The sequence below is a fragment of the Ascidiella aspersa genome, chromosome 2 (assembly GCF_963924565.1).
Source record: "Ascidiella aspersa chromosome 2, kaAscAspe10.2, whole genome shotgun sequence".
In the NCBI taxonomy this organism is placed as follows: Eukaryota; Metazoa; Chordata; class Ascidiacea; order Phlebobranchia; family Ascidiidae; genus Ascidiella; species Ascidiella aspersa.
The window spans coordinates 10,690,031-10,706,858 of record NC_139448.1 but is presented as its reverse complement, the minus strand read 5'-3'; the positions used below and the strand labels follow the sequence as shown (position 1 = coordinate 10,706,858).

General features: G+C 37.4%; 2 protein-coding genes across 2 annotated transcripts; both read left to right on the top strand.

Annotated features, from left to right (window-relative positions):
• Nucleotides 1-727: 727 nt before the first annotated feature.
• LOC146163592 (B9 domain-containing protein 2-like) lies at nt 728-3,278 on the top strand. Its single transcript, XM_083382034.1, has 2 exons — nt 728-1,024; nt 1,271-3,278. Exons 1-2 carry the CDS (start codon nt 801-803, stop codon nt 1,572-1,574), a joined length of 528 nt encoding a protein of 175 aa, XP_083238160.1. The 5' UTR covers nt 728-800; the 3' UTR covers nt 1,575-3,278.
• A 3,823-nt stretch (nt 3,279-7,101) lies between these two features.
• On the top strand, nt 7,102-13,477 carry LOC146163591 (leukocyte elastase inhibitor-like). The gene is made up of 7 exons (XM_083381933.1): nt 7,102-7,382; nt 8,976-9,106; nt 9,618-9,731; nt 10,375-10,622; nt 11,431-11,614; nt 12,171-12,341; nt 13,223-13,477. Exons 1-7 carry the CDS (start codon nt 7,169-7,171, stop codon nt 13,421-13,423), a joined length of 1,263 nt encoding a protein of 420 aa, XP_083238059.1. The 5' UTR covers nt 7,102-7,168; the 3' UTR covers nt 13,424-13,477.
• Nucleotides 13,478-16,828: the final 3,351 nt, after the last annotated feature.

The following is a 16,828-nucleotide window of genomic DNA, read 5'->3' as shown; positions in this document are numbered from 1 at the left end:
TAAAAAAAACGATTATTAGATTAAATTTGTAAAAGAAGGTTAAGATTTTTGTACCGCTGCATTTAAAATAATTTTCGTAATAAACAGATCTCTGTGTGTAGAAATTCGTAATTGTACGACGAAAGGACTTAAACCTCGTAGTAACTCATAAATTTGTTGTATCGAATTGATACCTTTTACATATAAATGAACTTTGGGCGCTGGTCTAGAATCCTACCACAACGAAACACCATTTGGTTTAGGGTACAGGTTAGCGTTTGGGTTAAGGTAGGTCAAGTATTATTATTAAATTTGGAATATAATAATACTTGACCCACCCACACCCAAACGCTAACCCGCATGCTAACTCAAATTTTGTGCGTTGATTTTAGAACTGTGGTAGGATTCTAGACCAGCGCCACCGTTACTATAATCTACCGTCAAGGTTATAAACTACCGTTACTGTACGGGTGTACACTGTACGCCACACCAAGGTCCAAAAGTATTTTACATTTAAACCAGTGTAAAACGGGTAAAGGTGCGTGTTTGCATGCTAAATCTATTATGTGCAGTCTCCACAACACCGTAACCTTTGTATGGACGGTGGTTTAAAAAGATATATGCACAGTTGAAAAAAAATATACTTAGTTAAAAAATTAAACAAAGATCTATCCTTTGAATTAAAACCATATATGTATAGATGTTTTAAAGCGGTATTTAACATTTAAAAAGAAAATCTTTTAGATTTTGTTGTTGGTATCTTTAAAAAATAGGTATACGAAATGTAAATATAGGTGATAAGTTTTTAAAAGAAACACAAAATGGCCGAGATTCATATTATTGGCCAGCTGGTTGGAGCCAGTGAATTTCCAGAGCATAGTCTGTTTTGCAAGTGGGGGATTCATGCTGGTGGTGCATGGAAGCTTATTGCAGGAATGAAAGAGGGACAAACTCAAGTTGACAACCCAGAAAATGAGGAGTTTGCTTACTGGTCACATCCCATTGATGTTCATTATGCATCAAAGGGCTTACAAGGTTGGCCAAGGTACACAAGCGAAATTATTGTAAATTTTTATCTTTGTGGATGAGTTTAATGTTTATTTTGTATGTGTTATTTTAAGAAAAATTAATCAATGTAGATTTGATGTCAATTAGTTTCTGGCAACTGTAGATTTTTAGAGCCAATCAACTTTGTTTACCTTAGAAGTGTGTTTCCTCTATATTGATACGCGCATGCATAAACCAACACATAGTACTTTTCTAACATAAATATTTTTAACTATTCTCACAGGTTGCATGTTCAAGTATGGCATCAAGACTCACATGGCAGAAATGAACTTTATGGGTACGGCTTCGTTCACATTCCAACTTCTCCAGGTGCACACAATCTGGAATGCATGACTTGGCGCCCAGTTGGCACCCTACAAGAAGAGCTGACTCAGCATTTTGTTGGTGGCTGCCCCCAGCTAAAGAATTCAGACCTTATATATAGTGGTGCAGATCGCTATAAACTTCGCACAGCAGCAATGGGAAAGGTCCACATCAATTTGAACCTCATCTTCAGAAACTTTGATAAATATGGTGTTGAATGCTAGTTTTTATTTTAGCTGTGAAAGTTGCAGATTTAATCCAAGAGATGTATGTGGCTTATGGTAAAATAGGGAAAACTTAACTTTTGATATTAAATGTTTGTTGACGCTTAAACAAGAATTTGTTTGGTTCGGACATTTTCACATTTGTGTTTTAAGTTAATATGAATATATTATGTTAGCTAATTCTACTTTAGCTTTTTAGTTCTTTCATTTTAAATAGCCTGTACAGAGTAGAACTTTAATAGCTAGATGGCTTTTCGGTGTACTATTGATACGGAAGCCGTAATCGTTGGTCATAAAGCAACTTCCGAGGGGCTAGATCACAGATGTTATTAAACACATATTGTTTGTGTGTGTCTTTCACTGATTTAATAGCTAGACGTTTGCATACTTTACTAGACATTAACTCCTTTATTTTTTATTTGTTGACTGATCCTCATTTAAGTACATTTTTACCTTTTTTTGTCAAAAAATAAAATATATTTATATGTAATATCTAGAATTTGGTGTAATCAATGATTTTATACCACTGTTAAATGATAAAAAAAAACAATAGATGATAATCTATTATTATACATATGCCTTGTGTGTATTTTAGAGCATTTGTGCGTTATTTGTGAGTGCATATGTCCTTTACTAAATGACTAAAGTCAGAAGTCGATTCGATAGTCGCTCCTGCTATCGCAAACCAGTACTGCGGACTCGGGCTTAGCGGAGTCGGTTTATTTCGCTAGAATCGGACTCGGACCTCATGTACGTCCAGACACGAAAGTAGACCATTTTTTAAGTTCGGTCTGTTCAGCAAAAACATCTTAAAATAGTACAATGCAGTTTTTTAGGGTTGCCTGTTTAACGACGTCACTTTATTACGTAACTTTGTTGTGTCTTCTCTGAAACATTTCACGCGTTTCGGCAAGAAAATTGTTCTTCTTTCACCCTGATATAGAGTAATTTATTTAAGAGTAGCCGTATATCTTGTCGGTTTCTTACAAAGCATATCTTCTGTCAGGCTGTGTGAATCATTTGCACCAGGGGTTCCCAACCTGTGGTACGCTTACCACTAGTGGTACGCCAAGGTTTTTTAGGTGGTACGCGAGTAGCTTCAGTTTTTTTCACAAAAACCTCGATTCACAACTTTTATATTTTGTTTTTCTTTTTTTTTACAAAAAAAAAATTCCCGAAGCCTATTCATTGTTACGTAACTATCCCTGTTGTTTCGTACCATTACAATCTTAAAAGACAGGTCACTGAGGTCATGTCAATTGTCAACAAGGAGCACAGTTGCTTTAAAAACCGTTCAACGCTATGGGACAGAGGGGGTTAATTATGTCAAATAGGTGCTCTTGATATATATCATCTACTGTTTTATAGCTTAATCTACAAATAGCGTTAAACAATGCTAGTTGTATGCTTAAAATAGGTAAAAATATGATTCGCTTAAAATAGTCGTTCAACATCAGTGGTTCTTAACCGGGGGGCGCCAAGCAATTCTTAGTTGGGCGCAAGCTCTACTCCAATATTTAACTTTTTATAATGATTTTATCAGTTCCATGTTGCGTTAGTTATTAAATCTGCTTGTTTGCTGCCCTATGCATAACATCAAAAGTACACATGTTTAGAGAAGTGAATTTGAAAAATGATACATACTTTCAAAAAAGGCGCCGTAAAAAAGGTTAAGAACCACTGTTCTAAAATAAGTGGTACGCGTGGCAGTACACAGCGTCCAAGTGGTACGAGATTGTAGAAGGTTGGGAACCCCTGATTTACACACTTAGCGTTGTATACTATAACAGTTTGCATTTTTTACATCTTATTTAGGCGTATTCTATAGGCCTATTTGAATTAGAATATAGGCTACTTTTCTTGTTTTATTGGTCTGTTACATTCCATTGGCGGGAATATAACAACCATAACAAGTCGTGTTTTTAAGGATCTTCGAATCGTCAGTGGACATCTAGTAAATCCGTGTAGTTGGCTGTGGCAGATTCAAGTGTTGTAAACAAGTCATTTCGAAATGACTTATGTCCCACTCAACTCTTTTGTAAAAAAAACGTCCAAGTCGAGCCGTTTTGAATAAATAACAAGTCAAGTCCCAGCCAAACCATAATTAGAGCAAGTCAGGTCCTTGTCATAAAAGTTTAAACGTTTTACTATTAAAATTTGGAAACACGCCTTAATGTGTCCCAAAAGCTTAAGTCCAGTCATTTAAAAACAGAAGCCTACGGTAACTAAAGTGCATTCATACGACTTGTAAGCTAAATAACTGCATTTTGTTGAAACATCAAGAAGCAACGGACCAAATCTGAGGGAACTTTAGTCAGTCGGTGTGACTGGCACTCCATGAACGCTTAAGGTCGTTGATCCATTTCGCATGGGGAGTGCATTCATACGACTTGTAAGCTAAATAACTGCATTTTGTTGAAACATCAAGAAGCAACGGACCAAATCTGAGGGAACCTTAGTCAGTCGGTGTGACTGGCACTCCATGAACGCTTAAGGTCGTTGATCCATTACGCATGGGCAGGGCACTGAGCTCGACGGGGTATATTAGTGCCAGGTAACTTAGAGTGGATTTGTGAGATTATATTAAAACTGGGTTCTGCCAAATCACTTAAAATTTTATTCACTGGGATGTTTAAACTTTTGTTGCACAAAGCGAAGGGAAGGGATGTGACCAGTAGGCGAACTCTTCATTTTCTGGGTTGTCAACTTGAGTTTGTCCCTCTTTCATTCCTGCAATAAGCTTCCATGCACCACCAGCATGAATCCCCCACTTGCAAAACAGACTATGCTCTGGAAATTCACTGGCTTCAACCAGCTGGCCAATAATATGAATCTCGGCCATAGGCTACTGTGTTTCATTTAAAAACTTACCACCTGTATTTATATTTGTATATATAATTTTTAACAATACCAACAACAAAACCTAAAAGATGTTTTTTAAGGTTGAATACCGCATAAAAACGTCTATTGAAAGGATGGATCTTTTCAACTAAGGATATATATTTTTAAACCACCATTCATACAAAGTGTTACAGTGTAGTGTCGACAGCACATAGGCGGTATACCAATAAATGAATTTCAAGGGTAGATTTAGTATAAAACACGTACGTTTACTCATTTTACACTGGTTTAAATGTAAAATACTTTTGACCTTGGTGTGGCGTACGGTAGTTTATAATTGACCATACCTTGAAAGCAAAATCGATAATATATTCGTATACTAGACGAAATACCCGGCGTTGCTCAGGTTAAATATAATATTTATCAGTTATTGCAACTGGTTAAAAATGAATTACATCCACAATAACCATCATAATGTACGAAGTCTACCTGAATTTTGTCTGATTAAACAAAATGAAACAATCGACGATACTGTGGGTTCTTTATCACTATTGTACGTTACGTTGTAACATGCTAAACTGCAAGCCTAATGTTATAGCCCATGGTTATGAAAAATAAATGTGGCTATCAACATATTACCAAAAAGTGATGTTACGGATAGCATGAGAGCTTCGTAAGAGCCATAAATGCAGACATATTTTTGTAATGTCATAACAAATTTGCTTATGCCTAAACGTCTGCACTACGTGTCACTAAATTACAATTTCAAATAATGTGCTTCAAGTCATGTCATATCGTGTGTCTAACAAAAAAGGTTAACCTAATGCTTCCCCATAATCAGAGTAACAGTTCATAACCTGTGTGAAAGCAGCATCAATGGAATTGCGTGTTTAATTATGTGACTTATCTGCGTGGCTCTAAAGATTTAATTCTTGGCTTCTGTAAACTCCTATTAATTTTACATTTCGTTAAAACAGTGTAAAAATGAAAAATTAACGTATAAAAAGCCGTTTTGGGTCTGAAATAAGTCACTAAAAGGAAAGGCGCGAACGCGCTCTGACCATTTAATCACTAATAACGTGTTACCAGCATTGTATAACCTTCTTCCTGAAGCCGCATGTTATAGCCGATATTTAAAAAAAATATATTTAACATCAAACCAAACTGCAACGTTTTGCGTTTTATAAAATGTAGCTACTAAACACATGACATCAAAAATTACTAACAAACGTAAAAAAGTCGTAGCATTAATTGTTCAAATTGCGCGAAATTCAAGCAAATACATAATCCCGGTAGATATCACACTGCATCCAACGAAAAAAAATCCCGTTTGAAAAGTAAATTTGCTTACTGTGCAAACCGCTGCAATAAACGCGATATTTTGCAAACTCAGTCCAAATGTTGCGAAGTTTATACTCGGTTAGGGTTGCTGTAGGCTACGTTGTCTGTGTAAGTGTCCTAATGCCTCATGAAAGAACGTTAAGAAAAACGCTGCAATAAACGCAATATTATACGAGCTTAGGCTCCATTTACGTGTTAAACAAACTGCAAAAAGCTGTAAATCATAAGCAGAAATTTTGCCACATGAAATTTTATTTTTACAAGGCAATGTACTTGACTTGATTTTAACGGTCACGCAGGTTATTGCCCTATAAATGTTTGGGAACGTTTTACCCATATACGTCAAGAAGTTTTGCGAGAAGTCGCACGCGCGCCCTTTGTATTTAACCTGCTAACAAAGTACAATGCTGTGTGGCGTTTCTTGAAATGGTACGACTAACTAATCGACTATATCACTCATCACTTGGACAAGCATGTCATACATCTTTTAAGTAACGAAACCCCGTAACATTTGTCAATTGAGAATAACTTTCAGACGTAAAACTTTAGGTTGTAGCAGCAATTGTTTAGACCTGCTTGATAGCGTGATATACATAATCCCGTTGCCAAACTGCGCCAAACGTGGGAAAAATCCTTATTGAAAAAACAGATGCCTACTGTTAAACTGCTGCAGTAAACGCAATATTTTGCGAACTCTGCCAAGTATTGCGTGGTGAAACACGTTTGTTGTTGGATGTCCGTGAAGGATTCCTGATGTTTATTCTTTTATTTAAGTATGTTTAAAAAAAATTTAAATTGCTAAACCTTTGCACTAAACGCCAAAGTAGGCTGCGTCCAACGTCAGACAAACCCTTAACCCGTTGTAAATATACATTGCTTACTGTTCAAACTGCGACAACAAACGCAATATTTTGCGAACTCTGCCTAAAGTTGGCATTGTTAAACTTAAGTCTTTACTTGGATAGTTGCATACGTTTGTTAACATGAATTATAACATGTGATATGCTTTTTACGTAATTCCAGTACTATATTTCTTCCAACGTAAGTAAAATCTCGCTTAAAACTGAAAATTGGTTACTATTAAAACCGCTGCAAGGATTAAATACCCAACGGCTAAGCACGTCAAACATATTTTAAGTTGAAAACATTAAAATTTATTTGTCACGCGCGCGCCCGTGGAGAAGCGAGCAAATCAAGAGGAGTCGCCGGTCCTTTTGTTAGTCGACGAAGTCCCTGCTATACATACGACTGCTTTCTTTCTCCGGGCTTTGGCGCAAGACTACTTCTTTGAGAAGCTTTACAGACGCCCGCCGAAACCGCATTGCTGTTATAGACACTTCAGCGTTACAGCTACGGTTTTCGCAGTCGTTACTGATATTTCTTGACAGCGCCGAGATTTTTAAGCTGCAAAGATGAAAGTACAGTCGAAAAGCGCTCGCCTTGCATTTCTGTTGGTCGCCATGTGCTGCTCCTATTTTCAAGTGCTGGGCAACACGTTGAGTGTGGACGACGACGTCGCCAAGCTGTCAGCCGCCAACATGGAGTTCCGTATTAAACTGTACAAGAAGCTGATCGAGGATAAGTCGGTGGAGAACGTCGTCTTTTCGCCGCTCAGCGTGTGGGCCGGTAAGTCCGATTTACGGCGCTGGTCTACAATCCTACCACAGACTTCAAAGAATTATTAAATCAACGCACAATGTTTGGTTGGGTGGTCAAATCTCAAATGTTATTATATTTTTTATTTAATAATAGTAATGCTTGACCCATCCAAACCCAAACGCTAACCCGCATCCTAACCCAAATAAGGTGTATTAATTTAATTAAAATTGTCTAATCTCTGGTGTAGGATCCTGGACCAGCGCCCGATTTTCTAACTAGCGCAGTTTGTTTTCAGTTTATTTGGGTTTGGTAATTTGGAAGTTGAACAAATGACTTGTTGGCCTGTGTTTACCCATGCTAGATACAACGTGCGTAGAAAGTAGTCAGTAACCGAACAGGGATTGTGCATCGACATAGAAATTGTAATGCTGTTAAGTGTGTTCTGGTTTTGTTGTCCGACCGTTGTGCTTTGCACTAAGGCCCTAGGAGCTGTAAAACTGTTGGTGTAGAACAGGGGTTCTTAACCTTTTTTGTATATTTTACCCTTTTAACAAAGATGAATATCAGATTTACCCCCAAAATATAAAATGGTGCTCACCTTTTAACAAAATAAAAGTAACAAATTCCAGAAGGTATAATCAATGCGACGGCGCCATTGCTTTTTGGCAACTAGTTGTTGGACTCCAGCTTAAGACCGAGATAAGAACAACACCAAAGTCAGAATAAAATACAATAATTCAGAATAAGGCCAAATAGGACAAATACCTAATTGTATAACTACCGTCTAAATCGGAATAAGTCCTCAATCCGTCGGAATAAGACCCAAAATGTCAGAATCAGGCCAAAACAGCACTTTAACCAACCCCAAACTCCACCCCTAAGTACATCACTAACTCCCCTAATAATTACCGTTATCGCTACTAATTAATAAATCACTTAAAACTCACTGTCGCTAAACTTTCTTGGCCTAAACTGCACAAAAAATAAACTAAAAACACACTGTCTGCTCGCAGACATTAACCGAAATCTATGCCGTGACTGCCGAAGATGCTGATCAATCCAAACAGATAACGAACGATGTTGCCAATTACGTTAAAATTATCAATTAGCGAAGCATAACATCAAGAATCAATAATCTATTACTTGAATAAGCGGTTGTTAATCTGAACTAGGAAAGTATTGCTATCAATACCTACTGCTGGCACAAGTTTAATATCCCGTCAGCATAAAATTGTTATTTTGATTGATGGCTAATTTACCCCCTAAAACGAGGAAATTTACCCCCAGGGGTAAAAAAGAAAGGCTGGTGTAGAACGTTTGCCAGAATAAGCTTCAGTTCAGAGACTGCGTTGTACAGAGAGTTAACCATGAAAATAACGTTAATGCACCGGTTTATATGACTGCGTATAGAAAACAGAGGGTCCTCCATATGCACGCGTGCGTATAAGTCTGTGTTCACCTACAAATTAAGTTTTCCCCTTTTATAATGTTTTAATTGGAATACGACACTTTGTAACCTGTCTGAATTAGTCGGCGAAAACAAATTTGTATCAAGTTGACTGCCCAAAAATGCAGCTGTAAGTTGACCTCAGGTAACCCTTATTTTGTTTTCATTCACAGCCATGGCAATGGCGCATCTAGGCGCTAAGGGCGATACGGCCAGGCAGATCGACGAAGCTTTCCACTTTAGTCAGCTGGAGGAGAAATTTCACTCGGTGTTCGGAACTCTGCACAGACTCATGTTAGACAAGGTTTGTGTTTGCCTTTCGCCCTTACCGAAATCCAACTATATACTGGCTGTGTTGCGTCGTATAGTAGTGCTTAAACAATACTTAAAGATTTGTTTTTGAACTAGTCAAGGTAAAGGTCTTTGGTAAATTTATTTTACTAGTTTTGTAAAGGGTTTAAGAAAATCTCACATCCCTATTCTTTAAACTGGGTAAATTTTATTATATTTGTTTCTTTTAACACTCAAGATTTCAGTTACATTATACGGGACTTGGCTATTTATTTGCGCACCAATAATCTAAAATGAAGGGATTTCTTATAGTAAATCACTTTTTTTGGGACATTTGTAGGCTTTGGGACATTTGAATGTCAGACCAGCTTCTTTACGGAATTACCGAGATCTGGAAACTAACCAAACCGTGTTACTACGTTTCTGGACTGCTATTCGAAACGCTTTCAAAACACTGTATTAATCTATCAAAGCCGCTTACACAGGCGACTTTGCTGGTAAACTTTGTCCTTTGATTTTCGCAGTCATCCGACAACGTTACGATTCGTTTATCCAACCGGGTTTTCGCCAACAGCAACCTACAAATGCTTGAAGACTTCAAGAACGCACTCACCATATACGATGCTCAAGTACAATCGGTAGGCGGTGGTTATTTTGCACGACCGAAGAGTAGAGTTTTTAAAATAAAACCAAAATTATCTTTAGTTTTCACGCTCTATTTTCCACGCCTGGTCGGTTTTTACTTTTAGCGAGGTGTAAAAAAATGACAAAAAATGGTTACCTTTTGTGAAGTTAAAAGTAACATCCAAAAACTAGGAAAAAAAACTAATGAACATTGATTTTTGTGTGGATTTTAATGGCAGTCCAATAAATAAAATTTAAGACGCCAATAAATACGCAAAAGTACGCTTACACTTACAATCCCAAAGACTTAGAATGTACTGAAAATTCTACCCTTGTACTGAAATTCTACCCGAACATGCAATGCTCAAAAAACTATTGCATTGCACTTGTAAAATGGTCAATGGACTACCACTGCTGTAACGTGGAGATCATTATTTCAGTACCTGTCATTTTTTTTCTGACAAGTTTACATTTTCAGATAGAAAACCCTGAGTGGTGGTATCAAACGTTTTACATGTACTCTGTTTTTTTTATACCGCAAAAGCACCATCGTATCAGACGTATATTGAATCACATAATACCCAACTCTTTTGTTCCGATAATATTAAACATCCCGTAATTCCAACAACCAACCAATGACCATGAAAATGCCAACAGATGGACTTCGCCAGAAAGCCGAAGGAATCGCACGCCGCGATAAACCAGTGGATCAGCGACGCCACCAACGGAAAGATCGCCGTCATGATGGATGACGTTAGCGCCAAAGTTGCCATGGTGATCGCGAACGCGGTCTACTTCCGCGGTGACTGGCACTCCAAGTTCAATGTGCAGGAGACCAAGACGCGCAACTTCTTTGTGTCCCACAACTCGGTGGTCAAGACGCCCTATATGTTCCAGCGAGGTAAGCACAAACTTAGTCTAAAAAATATTCAATGGTTTAGGCAGAAATGTGTGACAGGTGTTTTTAACCACTTACCATATCCGTCCAATTACAGTCGTTGTACTAACTCGTGTAGTATTCATGCCGCCTTATCATTTGTTTGGCTGATTTTTTGTCAATTGTCTGTTCTGTCAAACGGTTTAGGTCGCAAATATAAAATAATGATAATGAAGAAACGTTTTGTGTAAAATTTGAATTTCAAACTAATCAATACGCTATATACAGCTGTATGTTGGACTTACTTTTTTGAAACGGTTGGTAAACACATTTTGGCCCGGCGTATAAGTAACCAATCTGGAGAATAAAAATGTCGGTTTACTAAACTGGGCTTTTTTGGTTTATTTAAGGATTACGCATTTGTAACAAATTTGGTTTGGGTTTTAAACACGTATTATTTAAAGTTTAAATAAACAATGCTAAAGGAATGTGTTTGAATAAAATCAGTTAGACTTACGAAAACGTTTTGAATTTGGATTGTATGAGTTTCCCATATAACAAGGTCTCTGTGCCTTATAAAGATGACAGAGTCTATCAGCATACCTCGTTATTTGTCAGACTGCCAAGCTTTACAATTTTCCATAAATTAGTCAGGAACCGATACCATGTCCTACAAACAAAATGTTTTTAGTTTACATTGGCCTTTTTCAAATCATTGTCGATTGTTATGATAAAATTATTTGATGTAAAATGTTAGAAAAGGTATTCTAGTGTGTAAAACCCTGGCTAATTTGTAAGCCTGCAGGTGTGGTCAAAGTTCTTTTTTTTTATCACAGGCATTTCCGTTTCGGCTACGTCGAAGAACTTACCCTTCAGATCCTGGAGTTGCCTTACGCCGGGCGCGAGTACAGCATGGTGATCCTGCTGCCCGAGAACTTCGACCTCGCCCGGGTCGAGGCCAACCTTAACCCTGATAACCTCGGCCAGTGGCTCTCCACCCTTCACTCTACGACTGTCGACGTAAGTTGTTTTGGCCTTGGTTCGCAAAGTGCTGTAGAAATAATGCAAAGTCGCCTTAAGCTCAAGTTGATGGTATGTTAATAGGAGACGAGTTTTTATCATTTTTTGCTTATTTTTTAAGGCGTATACACACAACAGAAATGAATAAGCGTTAACCTCACCTTTCTTGCTCCGGTTTCATTGACAAATCTATAACCTGCGCTCATCTCTGTCTTATAAAAACTACGATTTATAAGATCTGACAATTATTAGGTAACAAAAAGTTTTTACGATCCTCGTTGGTACAAGGTTGAACCTTAAGTTTGTACGGTTGTAACGTTGTCGTTCGGTAAAAGCTAAAGCTTGTATGGTCCAACATTGTCGTTTAAATAAAAAATTATCTCCGAATTTACCTTTTTATAAAATCCTATATTTTACGATTGCGTGATCGTTAGATTAAAACTAAAGATTGTACGGTTGAACATTTTCGTAACTTCACTGTGTAACGCCTAAACTGAGCCCAAGGGGCCACATTTCGACAGAAGCATCCTAATCACGTCACTTTTCGCTTCCTTAGGTCACTTTGCCGAAATTCAAGCTGGAAGAGACGCTTGATCTGCACGAAATCCTGCCCAAACTAGGAGTTACCGACATCTTCAACTCGAACAAGTCCGACCTGAGCGGAATGGCCCAAACCGACGGTACCCGGCTTAGTGTGGACCAAATCCTGCACAAAGCCTCCATCGAGGTATGTTTGAGTGCCCTCGCTATAAGTTTGAGATATTTTTGTTAAAATATTGCCAGATTTTTAGCAAATTTGATTAGGCCAGGTGTAGACCAGTTTTTAAACTAGGGTCAAGCTAACTTGCTACTTTAAAAGTTTTAAGTATATTGAACTAACTTTCCAACCCCTACGTTGTAAGAATGATGGCACCGGCTGTTTGTGGTAGAATAGGTATACTTGTGCCATACTGGGGTTATATCGACAACGATCCAATACCAAATTTATATAGAAATTTAAGTCCTAAAAATGGTAGGATAACAATTGGAAGTAAGTAAACAAAAAAAATTCTCAACCCTTCATTAAAAAAAGTTAATTACTTATTTTGCCTAATGGGCAGAGTAATTACGTCATTTGGTATCGGATCGGAATGCGATCGTTTTTAATAAAAAGAAATATCGCATATCGGAATAAAAAGTTAAGTATCGGACATACCTAAAACTGACTCAACGTTTGTTTCCCCGAGATACTTAAAATGTGGTTGGAAGCGTTGCACAAATTTCTTGTAGTGTCGTGAGCTTTGCATTAGTTTTGATTACAGCCGTGATTAAATGAACATCTTTCACACAAAACGCCAAATCAAGTTCCATGGCGAAATGTAATTATGTCAAACTTCTGTTTAGCAGCAATTTATTTCCTTACGAAGATTTAATGAATTGCAATCAACGAAAGGCATCGAAGTGCTATTTTAATTGTATACCTGTTAACATTTGCCAAAGTCAATCGATTAAATCGAATCACTCGATAATTCTTATAAAAACGCATCATGCACTCACTAACGCCGGTCCAATTCGAAAACCAGAACCGACCCGAACCGGTTTCAACCGGTCCTGTTTCGCCATGTGTAGGTAGACGAGGAAGGGAGCGTTGCGGCGGCCGCCACCATCACCGTGCCCATCGCTACGACTACGTCCCTGGACGCAACCCCCTCGTTCCAAGCCGACCAGCCCTTCATGTGGGCCATCCGGCACCAGGACACCAACCTCCTGTTGTTCCTGGGGCGTCTGACGCGCCCCCCTGGCGCCCTGCTGCGCCACGACGAGTTTTAGGGCGCGAGGAAAAAAACCTTGCGGTTTGAACCTGAACGCTTGCCGATTTTTGTTGGCCTTGCGATATATTTTTGATGGCGCTTTTAAGGACTTCTGTTTTATTTTGTTCTGTCACGGTGTTTTAAGTTGAGTTTGTACCAATTGTATTTAGTTTGCTAGAACTGCGTGACTTATTTTCGTATCATTCACACGTACGACTATTTTGAAAGTTAATCATCATGCAATATGTATTGTATTCAAGTTTACTACATATATTTCCGCCATCCGTCAGCGTAGCAGCGTAGCAGCGACACAACCTAAGTTCCTATTTCTTTTAAACGATTCAGTTACTTTTTTTCATGATGACGATTATTTCACGGTTACATTTTTTAGAGTAATTGTCCTGCAACTATATGCTCGTTAGACTTGCCGCATAGTGCTTTAATGTCTTGTAATAGAAGCAAATAAAAGTTGCATGGAGGTGTTTTACACTAATCCCAATTCACTATTTGCTTATTAAGTCGCTTTCAGGATAGTATGTTCAGACTATGGTATATAAAACTGGTAATTTAACTCACAATATTTAAACTCTTCAGTTCAGATACATACTTTGTATTTAAGTCATAAAAGTTCTGTTCCCTATATTCCTGACTCATTATTGTGCAATCTTCAGGCAGGACTGCGGAGTCGGTTAAAAACGAATCCGACTCCGCCCGAAAAAATACACCCGAGTCCGACTCCGGCCAAATGTAAGATTTTGTCGAATCCCGAGTCCAGCTCTGACTCTACAGCTTGTATTTTACCCATTTCTGCAAAAGAAGCGGGTTTGTACAAACTTTTCACGTTTCATAGTGGCAGACATGTTCAAGGTCCAGGGATACATTGTGTTTTTTATACCGTAAGGTATGTTGCACATCCTCGATTTGTTCGATAATTTTGCTCCAAAATAAGGTCTCAACAACTTTGAAACAGGGTTTTTTCGCGACTTCGTTTCTATAGCCTTTAGTTATAAATGAGAATCATATAAAAACAGTGATCATTTACAATTACTTTAAAACGGTATATACATCGTTATATTTGTCTCGTGACTTTATTTTATTGTACTGACATAATTTAAATTCACATAGGCCTATACCGTGCATATAAGCTTATACATACATATTTAAAATTTTAACGAAACCTAGTTTTCTGCGCTCTATTTAATAATCGTTTAGCTGTGGTCAAACTATTCTTCCCTTAAAGGAATCGGTTTTACAAATACGTCTTAGATAAAGAACAGAATCAACCCAAATATTTTCGCTAACAGAGTGTTTTCGCTGGTCGGCTCATTTTGGAGATGAAAGGACAAAAATTGTTTTGTCGAGGATTTTACTCTCATGCAAATTATCGCGCAGAGTGAAACAAATTATTTCTCGGCACAACGCTGAAAAACGTAAAAGTGGAAAATGTCGTCATCGGTGGTTTTCATTCCAAAGCTCTCCAGCAGCCTAATTCGTTTTGCATGAACCATGTTGCCTGTCAAAGTCTTGAAATCGTCGAAATACTTTTTGCCTGCAGTTATGTCGCTAGTAACGATGAAGATGCCGTTTGGTTTGATGAGTTTTAGACAAGCCTGTTCAACAAAAAAACATTTTTTTAAAACAAGATTGGTAAACATCAGAACAAATAATTTTTTTCGGTTTAAATAAGATATTGATAAATGTTGTTCTTCGGTAAATGCAATTCGAGATGTGTTTTGTTCTGTTTATGTCTGTTTCCTTTACCACAAAAAATATCGAGGGTAAATATAAAAAGTACAGACAGGCTTGCTTATTTTTTCTGAACCAGTTTTTAAGAGGCACATCTTTGTATGCCCACAACGCAACTTAACAAGGCACCAAAAGGCCCATATATATATGCATGATATATTAATATCTAGCAATACATCATTAATATATTTAGTAAAATATAGCAATTAATTTAGTAAAACAATATTTTGCAAGATACGTTTATAGCTGTCGAAGCTGTTACATAAAAACGAAATAGGCCCTTTTGTTTTACATTTACAAGGGTCGTGTAAAAAGTTATTGCTAGAAGCTGTAAACCTCTATGGACTGCACTGGCAGATGATTTGGTACGAATGCTCCAGAACTGACCACAACATCGTAGGATTGTTCTGGCAAAGGAATATCTCCCTCGACTAAGTGCTGCACGATACATCTGCAGCATTAATATATTTCTATTGTAAAGACAAATATCGCGTTTGAAACATCAAATCATTTACAAATAATTCACAAACAACCGCAATAACTATACAATTCACACACACCTGTAACCTAGACCTTTTTTGCTGGCCTTGTAAAGCATGTCCATACTTCCATCCAGCATATCAATAATGCCTTTAAAGTTCTCCACCCTTCGTAGAAAGTCAGCGATGTGTCCCGTTCCTGAAATCAAAGAAAATATTTCCGGTTGGGTTTCGGTTCGTTTTTTTGTAATAAATGTAAACGGTCTATTAACGTATAAAATAAATATAAAAATACACAAATCCTGGATCCGCCCCTGTTTATAGACATAAACATCTGCAACACTACTGTGATGTGAAAGAACAAGTATATTTTAAACCCTGTAAGTAAAACTCCAGCACCGCTTCCACTAAAGTGTTGTAACAATAAGTATAGGTTTAGATTACGTTTCAAAAACACGGTTAACAAAAGTGTTCAGTATCATTGCAACATGCCTAAGCAATGAACTATTTTGGCAACCTGCTCCAACATCCAAAAGTGTAGTTTCCGTAGAATTTTCGACATATTTTGCACAGAGACTAGCAACCTTTCTTGGTATCACAATAAAACCGTTTGCGACGCTGTGCGCATCAAAGTCTTTCGCCCAGTTGTCGTAGGCCTTTGAAGCCTCCTTGCTGTTTTTCAAACGGAGAATGCCTTTGAAAATTACCAATTCCTCTTTAACTAACTTAGATTCAGACATTTTTTATCACTTTTGACAGAAAATAACTGAAAAAGGCTTAGTTTAAAGATTCAACACCAACCCAGTTCGATTTTCTAAAAACGAAGATAAACTTCTCAAGAAGTTTGCTTAGAACACCAAACGGACATCACATTACCTGTACTAATAAGATAGTTAAATCATTAAACAAATTAAATAACTTTTTTCGCTATTTGCTATTATAATATCGTTGTTCTATTTTGTGTCAGTTAAATAGTAATTTATAGGCCTAATTTGTAAAATTTAGTACTAAACAGAAATTATATTAATGTCGCAAATTTAAATTGTATACAATATATACTGTATAGTACTACATACACTTGAATTATAGTTCTAGCAACTCGCCTAATAAAAAGCTTTTATTCAGTAGGTTATCGGTAACCTCATGATTTTCTGTCTCGGCCAGACTATTTGCTCTAATGTAGTTAACATAAGTTGAGT

Coding starts and splice junctions, on each gene's coding strand:
- LOC146163592 (XM_083382034.1), top strand. CDS start 801: ATGGCCGAGATTCATATTATTGGCCAGCTGGTTGGAGCCAGTGAATTT. Junction 1,025..1,270: donor GGCTTACAAGGTTGGCCAAG/GTACACAAGCGA, acceptor CTATTCTCACAG/GTTGCATGTTCAAGTATGGC.
- LOC146163591 (XM_083381933.1), top strand. CDS start 7,169: ATGAAAGTACAGTCGAAAAGCGCTCGCCTTGCATTTCTGTTGGTCGCC. Junction 10,623..11,430: donor TATATGTTCCAGCGAGGTAA/GCACAAACTTAG, acceptor TTTTTATCACAG/GCATTTCCGTTTCGGCTACG. Junction 11,615..12,170: donor TTCACTCTACGACTGTCGAC/GTAAGTTGTTTT, acceptor TCGCTTCCTTAG/GTCACTTTGCCGAAATTCAA.